Source organism: Salmo salar, chromosome ssa02 (genome assembly GCF_905237065.1).
Source record: "Salmo salar chromosome ssa02, Ssal_v3.1, whole genome shotgun sequence".
Taxonomy (NCBI): Eukaryota; Metazoa; Chordata; class Actinopteri; order Salmoniformes; family Salmonidae; genus Salmo; species Salmo salar.
In genome coordinates this window covers 56893306-56902458 of record NC_059443.1, presented here as the reverse complement: position 1 = coordinate 56902458, position 9153 = coordinate 56893306, and the positions used below count along the sequence as shown (strand labels likewise).

The 9153-nt window shown below is 41.3% G+C and overlaps 2 protein-coding genes across 2 annotated transcripts; one reads left to right on the top strand and one right to left on the bottom strand.

Moving 5' to 3' along the window:
- The first annotated feature begins 32 nt into the window (after nucleotides 1–32).
- Nucleotides 33–6457, top strand: LOC106587578 (hydrolethalus syndrome protein 1). The gene is made up of 12 exons (XM_014176105.2): nucleotides 33–759; nucleotides 1216–1318; nucleotides 1482–1598; nucleotides 1860–1930; nucleotides 2075–2316; nucleotides 2415–2470; nucleotides 4225–4376; nucleotides 4741–4786; nucleotides 4886–4949; nucleotides 5056–5137; nucleotides 5277–5303; nucleotides 6208–6457. Exons 2-12 carry the CDS (start codon nucleotides 1219–1221, stop codon nucleotides 6337–6339), a joined length of 1089 nt encoding a protein of 362 aa, XP_014031580.2. The 5' UTR covers nucleotides 33–759; nucleotides 1216–1218; the 3' UTR covers nucleotides 6340–6457.
- mrpl4 (mitochondrial ribosomal protein L4) lies at nucleotides 6407–8974 on the bottom strand. Its single transcript, XM_014176115.2, has 9 exons — nucleotides 8755–8974; nucleotides 8547–8628; nucleotides 8122–8293; nucleotides 7933–7984; nucleotides 7627–7744; nucleotides 7258–7364; nucleotides 7010–7119; nucleotides 6856–6929; nucleotides 6407–6652 (listed from the first exon to the last, which is right to left on the bottom strand). Exons 1-9 carry the CDS (start codon nucleotides 8800–8802, stop codon nucleotides 6507–6509), a joined length of 909 nt encoding a protein of 302 aa, XP_014031590.1. The 5' UTR covers nucleotides 8803–8974; the 3' UTR covers nucleotides 6407–6506.
- Nucleotides 8975–9153: the final 179 nt, after the last annotated feature.

Sequence of the window (9153 nt, the reverse complement as noted above, 5' to 3'; positions counted from 1 at the left end):
ATTATTCAACAAACACATATCCCACTGATTACATTGTCAATTTTGATTGACTTGCTTTAATGCTTATTTTTTATATAGCCATCTCATAGAAAGAAATACAGTAGTAATGTCGTCTTTTTTGTAGGGACTAACTCCACCATGGTTGGTTGGACAAAGCCTTTGAGGAAAATGAATGGCGTTTTTGGATAAACGCCTAAAATAGAGTCTGTGATAAACAGGCTTAAGAAAGTGTATGCGTTTTGTTCTATGAGATCATCTTCATAAGCTAACATCACTTTTTGTGAATTTTGAATAATTTATGCAATAATAATTAAAAAATACATATATCACATAAAGGCTTCATAATTCATAAAGGTCATGTTAACTGACTGCTATTATCGCATAGAACAAAACGCATACAAGCTCCTAATCATGTTGACTTCAGACCTTATTTTCGGCGTTTTTTCCCAAAACCCTATTCTTTCCCCATTCACACATTTCAGACCAAATCTTGTAAAGGCATCATCATCATAGGCACTGACTGCATTGCCAGGGTGTCCACACGGTCTTTCTTGCACAAGGCGGCGATATTTCTGGATAAAGTTAAATCCACCGAAGAAAATACTGAAAGGGCGTCGTTTTTTTCGAACAACGGCTGTGTTGTTGTCTTGGTTCTGAAATCACAACAGTAACTAGCTAACTGTTTCAGTTCAATACTTGTGCTGCAAAATAGACGTAGCTAACGTTACGCATTTATTCTAAGAAGCTCACACTGTACAGGTAAAACACATTTTATCAATCAATGTTAGCATTGGCAAAATGGCCTGTTGTGTTGAACTGCTGTCTTTGTTATCCTGCTAGCGTGCTAAGTTAGCTAGCTAGTTCTATTATAACTTAGCTACTTAACGTTAGCTGGCCATTGGGTCATTTAACGTGTATTTGAAGCTAACGTTAGTTGCTAGCGTGCATCCTTTTTGTTGATTTGGGCTAGCTAGATAAGGAAGAGATCACGAACGTTTGGTTGATTGTAGCGAGAGTTTGGTTGGTGGTTGTCTAGCCTGAAGTTAACGAACAACTTGTTGCTGGTTTTAGTCAATCACTTCCATCATTATTCTCTGCTATCCATCATTTCTCATGTAGTTATCTATCTAGCAGTATCTCGCTACCCATCTAACTATCCAACTACTAACTACTTACGTTTGCTTATATTACATTTATGGGACAATTATTTTTCAGGAAATGGAAAAGCTGGATTTCTCAGAAGATGAAATACAACACCAATTGGAGGCACTTGGTTACAACAACATACCAAGACACAGACTACATGAATTCAAAAGAGGTGGGTTGATAGAATTCGCAAATATAGGCCTACATTTTGATGACCAAATGCTGACTAAATCTGAAATAACTGTGATGTTTTGTGACTTTCACGCTGCAAGTTAGCTGTCAGATTGGTGGAGAAGCAACTTTGTGTGTGTGTGTGTGTGTGTGTACGTATATAGATCTAGATGAACTGATCCGACATGAAAAATCTAAGAGCCACTCATCCAGTGAATTGAACTCTACAAGATCTCAAAGCACCATCTTCAAAAGTCCTCCTGCAGTCACCAAGGTTAAAGGTGAGATCACTGTATGTGTTCTCATGTCCACTACATAACCAAATATAACTGACCAGGGCCCGGTTTCCCAAAAGCATCTTAAGGCTAAGTTCATTGTTAAAACCAGAGGAACCATAGGATCCCATGGCTCTAACAATGAACTTAGCCTTAAGATGCTTTTGGGAAACTGGGCCCTGGTCAGTAAGTGTTGGTTGCACCTTTTGATGAGCAGTGTGGTTCCTCTTGAGTCTCTTGATTGTAATTTCCTTGTTTTCCCCCCAGTACATCAGGATAACACCGCAGCCTTCAGAAATGTGATTGCGCAGGCTGGTCCATCACACCATGAAAGACGGGTATATATTAACATATTCTTGTCCCAAATCATTCAGTCCCCCTTCATCCAGCAGATAAGATAGCTGTATTGTATTTATATATAAAAAAATTATAATAATGCTAATACTAGAATGGCATGTTACTTTGTTCTGTGCTCCACCCAGGTGCTAACCTCCACATACAGCAGAGACAACAGTAACTATGATGCCAGACAGGAGTATGACTCCTACACTCAGCACTCTGTTGCCCCCAAGTACCAGCGCCCCTCAACAGCCCCTAATAGGCTGGAAGTGGATCCAGACCTAACTGACCTCCAGCAGTTATCGTTCGCTGTCAGTCAGTCGTCCACACCAGACCGAGACACAGGAGCGCATGGGAGACCCTTTATCAAGAGGAAAGTCCTTAGGTACGGTAAGTTTACATCAGGCAGCTTTGTAAAGACTATAATGGTCACATGTGCTATTGAGGATACTTGAGTCAACCTCACTCTGTTTCTTCCTAAAGGAAACATCAAGGTCAAGTTCACGTCTGCGATGAATCAACACATAGTGAAGATTCAGGTAATTCAGTAATGTTATGCATGATATTATTTATGCAAAAAGGCTTAGGAGTACTATATTTAAACTATAAGGCCTGAGGGGGTGTGGTATGTTGGCCATTATAAACTGGGCAGTTTGGGTCCTGGATGCTGATTTGCTGACAGCCGTGTTATATCAGACCGTATACCACGGGTATGACAAAACAATGACTTTTACTGCTCTAATTATGTTGGTAACCATTTTATAGTAGCAGTAAGGCATCTCTGGGGTTTGATATATGGCCAATATACCATGCTTACAGGCTGTGTCCAGGCATGCCGCGTTGCATTGTGCCTAAGAACAGCCCTTAGCAGTGGTATATTGGCCATGTACCACACCTCCTCGGGCCTTATTGCTTAAATATACTACAGGTATGACACAACTACTTGTTTACTGTTATATTTATGTTGGAAACCGGTTTGTGTCGTGTCTAAAACCAACCCTTAGGCCACAACTCTTTATTGCTTAAATATACCACGGCTAAAGGCTGCTCTTAGGCACGACGTGGAGTGCCTGGATACAGCCTTTTAGCCATGGTGTATTGGCCTTATACCACAAACCCCCAAGGTATATTATTGCTATTATAAACTGGTTACCAACATAAATCTGATATACACATGGCTGAAATGCTGTTTCAGCCAATCAGCAGCCAGGATCCAAACTACAGGGTATATAATTGTATTTAGTTTTCAGATGCTTGTTGTTGGAGCCAGTTTCTATTTCTTTGGTGATGCAAATATTTGTTTATTAGGTCATATTGTTCCATTTAGAATAACTTCATTTAATTTCTATATAAGGTGTGTGTGTATATATTAATTTGGTTATGTGGTCTTATGATTTTAATGAGAATAGGTAAATGATGCCCTCGAGACAGAATTAAAGTATGGACAGTCAAAGCCTCTCTAATATGGCATATTGTGAAGATCATCCTCCTGTTGAATTGGAGAGCAAAGACCGCACTGATGTGAACTACTGTGAAGATGACTATACATTGGCTCAGACTAAAAATGACAAGGCAGTATTAGATGGGATATGTCCCGAAGAAAGTTCTCTCACTGAGTGCAAAGACAATGAGAGGCCCACTGGAGAAGGATATAGTGAGGAAGACAGGAAAGGAGTGAAGGATGAGCAGGAGTGGGAGGATTTGGAGTCGCCGGTGAGCAATAAAGATTAAGTTAATTGATTCCAAGTCTTCTCAGACTTATGAAGAGTGGGAGGATAACAGAAGACACAAAAGGGGTAAACCGCATACCCGGTCTATTCTCCTTATAGTATGAAAATACAATTTCCATAGGTAACATCCCCTTAGTCCAAGTATGTGCATAATGGACTGACACCCTGTACGTGAGAACAAAGCGAAAGACCTTGCCTGAAATTTTAGTTGAAACTCATGTCATCCATTGCAGTGGTTCCCAACCTTTTTCGGTTACTGTACCACCAACTGAATTTTGCCCCTGAAGTACCCCCTTGTGCATTTTACCAGTAAGCCTATGGTCTCATGAGTCTTACCAAGTACCCCCTGTGGATAGGCCAAGTACCCTGGTTGGGAACCACTGATCCAGTGCATAGTACTATAATCCCTCTTGCAGCACTTGTATAACTAAAATGTGAGATGTGCTGTGCCTGTCCGGCTCAGTGATCATACAACACCTGCCTAGAGCTTACTAGCATTGCTTATGGCCTTACACAGTGGTAACTAAGGCTAACGTGTTAATTGTCTCCCCACTATGTCTCAGGTGCAGTGAGTGGGCTGGGGGAGCGTCTGGGAGGGATTCATGTGTCCATGTCCACCCACCAGGAGCTGGAGAGTGAGGATGCAGGCAGTCTGAGTGACAGGTCTGAATCGGACTGTCTCCCAAGTGCCTTCAAAGCCTACATCAGAGGCATGGTGGGTACTCTTGCCTTTTTGAGAGCTAATTTGGGTACATTTTAGTCATTTAGCAGACGCTCTTATCCAGAGCGACTTAAGTTAGTGCATTCATCTTAAGATAGCTAGGTGGGACAACCACATATCAGTCATAGTAAGTAAAATTTTTTCCTCAAAGTAGCTATCAGCAAAGTCAGAGCTAGTAAGAGGGGAGATAGTGTTCGTTCACGGGGGGGGGGGGGGGATTATTTAGGATGCTCTTTGAAGAGGTAGGGTTTGATGTTTTTGGAATAAATATAATTTATCCTCACGTCCAGGATCTTTTTTGAGAATCAAAGGGTATACATGTTTGTTGACAACAAATGTCGTTTTAAATCTCTTACAGGCCAGATCTCAGAGCGAGAGTGATATCAGACCCCGGCCCAAGTCGTGTAAGTACCCACACTGCTGTTACGTCATCGTGCTCACTGCACACTGTCTTGTTACAATGTGCCCCAGTTAAACGTAGTCACTCATGTCTGCTCTTGCAGTTATCCGCCCAGTGATGGATCACCCTCACACCAGAAGCCTGAAGAAGACAGACCCAGTGGCAAAGTAAGAGGATAATTACCGAAATGTCTAAATAATCAATATACATTTTTTGAAAGATTATTGCCCTGGATCTGTGCTACATTTTCATATTGTTCCCCATCTTCCAAAGGTATTTCCAGTACAAGCAGGATTGGGAAATGTTCAAGGCACCAGGAGAGAAGGATAGGAAAGCACTGCACTGGGAAATCAGGGTATGAACACCTTCTCCATAACTCAGTTGGCTTACAAACTTTATTTGAAGACCACTTTTTGCATGTAGTGGACAAATCATGATGAATTGTAATGATGCATGACCATAATGTCTGAATTAATCACTCTTTGTATTTTCAGGAACAGCTTGCGTACCAACCTCTACCAGTGAGTATGCTTCATTTATAATCTTGTAACCATCCTGTCATTATTTCAGGTCAGAAAATTCCTTAAATGGATCCCCCCCGCCCAAAAAAGAACGTCATTAGTCCATGCCATGTTTGACACAGTCCCGCATAAATTATGCATGTCAACATTCAATATTTCAAGAAATTGCTTTTAGTATCCTGATGCCCAGCGTGTTAAGACACATTTCTGTGGACTGTAAGGCAAATGGACAAAGTATTTGTGTTTTGATTCCTCTTTCCCCTAATTTAGAGAAGACGGGACAGATGAGTTTCTTATTCAGTGTTGTTCTGAGGGCATAACAACATTTTATGTTCGTTTGTTCAAGTAATCCAAGTTGATAGAGATTGTATAATACGGGACTCGCATTCAAACCTGGGACCTGCTGCATTGCAACCCATGTTACGCTGTCTGCCACTTGGGGGCAATGCAGCAGGCATGCCTTTTCACCATTAATCGCTGTAAGGCCACTGTTCTTTAAAAACGAGAGTTAGAAAACAAAATCGGCATCAGGTGTTGAACCTGGGACCTGTTGTTTTATACCCGCTAGCCAACCTGCCTCAAACCTGTCACTGGGTCGCAAGCCACGTCCACTAAACCTTAACCAATCACATTCCTAAATGGCTGATTAGACATGGTTGGACAGGTGAACGCAAGGACTCCACCTTTCCAGTCATGACAAATTAGTGATTACTTCAAGGAAGGGTCCACTTTTAAAGAATTTGAACAGGAATAAGTAAAATCACTGAGCTGTGCTGCATTGCTCCCTGGAAACCACAGACATGGGTCATACATGGCCTAACGGGAAATATATAAAATGTTTTTCTGGGGGGTTAAATACCTTGCGATGACTGAAAACATTGACATCTTGTATTGTTTCCCCCAGCCGAAGCCTCGAAGAGTATTTGTGCCCAACACCTACGTGGTGCCTACAGAGAAGAAACGCTCCGCCCTGAGATGGGAAATACGACATGACTTGGCCAATGGACTCCTACCGCCAAACAACTATCGACTCTAGGCATCATGTACTTTACGTCTTAAATAGGCTCTTTTAGTCACCAGTTTGCATATATTTTATCATTGAATTTCATTTATTCACACGTTTTTATTGAACATATTAAAAGGCATGACAAACATTTGGATTGTTGAACATGTTACATGACGTTATTACTTCACCCAGTGCCTTCAAGGCAGGTCAGTGTAGGGGAGTTTGAACGGGTACAGCGGTGTGAAGCGTTCGTCGTGCCAAAGCAGCTTGTTTTCCAGAAACGTCACTGCTTCCAGGGTGAGGACCAGGATCTCGTGTTTTAGCATGCTATGAACATTCAGGCCTGTAGAAGAAAAGTCATCAGGAAACATTTTAACTTTACATTAATTTGCCCTCGCCTGTGTAGTAAATACAGTTTACATGGTACTATGTAACATAACAATGTTGCTCCTAGGTCAATTACACTGTGTATGAAACATTAAGAACACCTTAATATTGAGTTGGGCGTCCCCCCCCCCCCGATTTTCTAAATCAGTGTCAACTTACCTATGGCTGGAATGACATTCACAGTCTTCAAGCTCTCAGTGGCCTGAAGGATGTTCTCAGGAAGCTCTTCGCCCCTGTAAAATATCAAAGACTCAATCCTCAGCTAGGATGTCCACAGAACTGAGTTTTTTTTTTCTCCACTGCTGATACTTACGCATCCACTATCAAAACAGACTCCCCCCAGTGTCGGTGTCTGATGAGGTCCATGAGGTACTGTGGGTCAGGTGTGGGGATGTTTAGAGTGTCAACCACATGGAGATAATCCTGAAAAACATCCAACATCAATACAGTAGGAATGTAGATGGCATAATTAAAAAGCATTCATTACAATATAGAGGACGTTTAAGATGTGAATGAAGTTGTACTTGTGAAAAGTGTTTTCACAAATAAAATGGTACATACCTGGGCCAGTTTGGAGCTGAGGGCAATTTTTAGTCCTTGAACACGTACTTTCATGGGCAACATGTAATAAAAACTAGTTGGTCCTCTGGGTCCATGAGAAACACCACCTGCAAAACAGAAATTGTAATTTATTCTAATTGTTTTAAATATCTCCAATGACTTTGGCTCTTAGCTGGGACTGTTCCTTCTTTTGGACTGACTGATATTTAGATGACCGATTTGTCTATGTTCATTCTTGGAACTGGCATCTTAAAATCTAATCTTTGTTTTGTCACTGTGCGTTGAATTGTATGTGTCCGGTGAAATGCTGTCCTCCACTTATCACAATACTATACTACTGACTTGGCCCATACAGACTGAGACCCTCACCTCCTCTCCATATAGGCGACCTGATGCTTCCATGTCGTGCTTTGCCACTTCCCTTCTGTCTCCAGGGTTTCCTTCCTCCACCACTCACCTCCGATCTAACCTTAGTGTGGGCATGGCTCTAAGGGAGATTTCAGTTATTATAGTAGGAGCAGGTGCATTTAGTCAAATCTAGCTCAACTCATAAGTACAGAGCTTTGGGTATAAACCTACAGAAATATGCCAGTACTTCTCATCACCTAATTTTTTATAATATGGCCACAACAGCAGTCTGAGAAAGTTCATTATTGGTTTGCTATTGCTACTTACAATTCTCTTGAAATTTCTCTGCCAGAGTTCAACTTCATGGAGTATGTCAATCCTGGTGGGAACAAAATAATTTAATGCGTCACTATTCCCACCAAACGATAAAGCACTGAATATGTAAGTCTCTCTGGATAAGAGGGTCTGCTGAATTACTTAAATGTAAATACAATGGCTAAACATTGACAGTTTTACCTGGTAGGGACTGCAAAGACATCGGGGTGGAGGTCAACCAAACCCAAAAGTTCACTGTCCCGCCTCTCCAACGTCTCCACCCATGTCTGTACTGGGCTCAGGTGTACAGGGACGGCAGCATCACACCTCCTCAACACAGGAAGACTGGAGTCTGATGGAGGAGGGGGCCTCTCTGGAAAGAGACCACAAGTCATCAATAGCTTTCTTACATCTGACCTAGTTGGAAATGAATGCCCTGAAAATGACAGACCAACATTGCATTCAAGAATGGGGGAATAAATCTTTGTATCTGGAGTCTGTGCAGGGTCTTGCAGTCTACATGTATCTGTATAGAACTAGCAAAACTTGCTTCTTCAAATTCGCACCATCAGTTCAATGATCCATAGTGCATGATAGAAGGCAGTGAATGAACAAGCAGATCTTACTTGCTCTTGCACGGTCCACGAGATTGGAAGGGATGCGTAAATTTGAGGGTAGAGCGTTCTCTCCAGAGAAAGATGAAGCCAACTAAAAAAAGGACATCTGCCAATTAGGTTTTATATGTGCCATCAGTAATTTCAGCCACTACATCTTTATATATCCTCAATAAAGTGACAGCTAGCTAAGTTAGCATTAGCCTAGTTTAACGCTCACCCTTTTAGAAATGCCTCGACCACACACTGTAACTGATATACGAAACATTTCTGTAAACCTAATTAAGACTACCAAATACGTGCGATTTCTTCAAAACAGTCTTTAAAGAGATCATATTTTGAAACAAACATGCATTTTCTAGATATTTCAATTTCCAAATAAGAAAGGTCATGCGGCAGTGCTGGTGTGTTGTCGCATACTGATGACGTTTGTGTTGCGTAAAGGCAAGCGTGATAAAACTGCCACCTGGCGGTGCGGAGGTGAACATCTCTAATAGGTGAAGCGCTCTAATAGGTAAAGCCATTCTATAATTGTTTTTTCAAATATAAATATTTATACAAAAATAGCAGTTGAGTTAAAAAATAAAATAATTCTCAGCTTGAAATATTGAATTTGCTA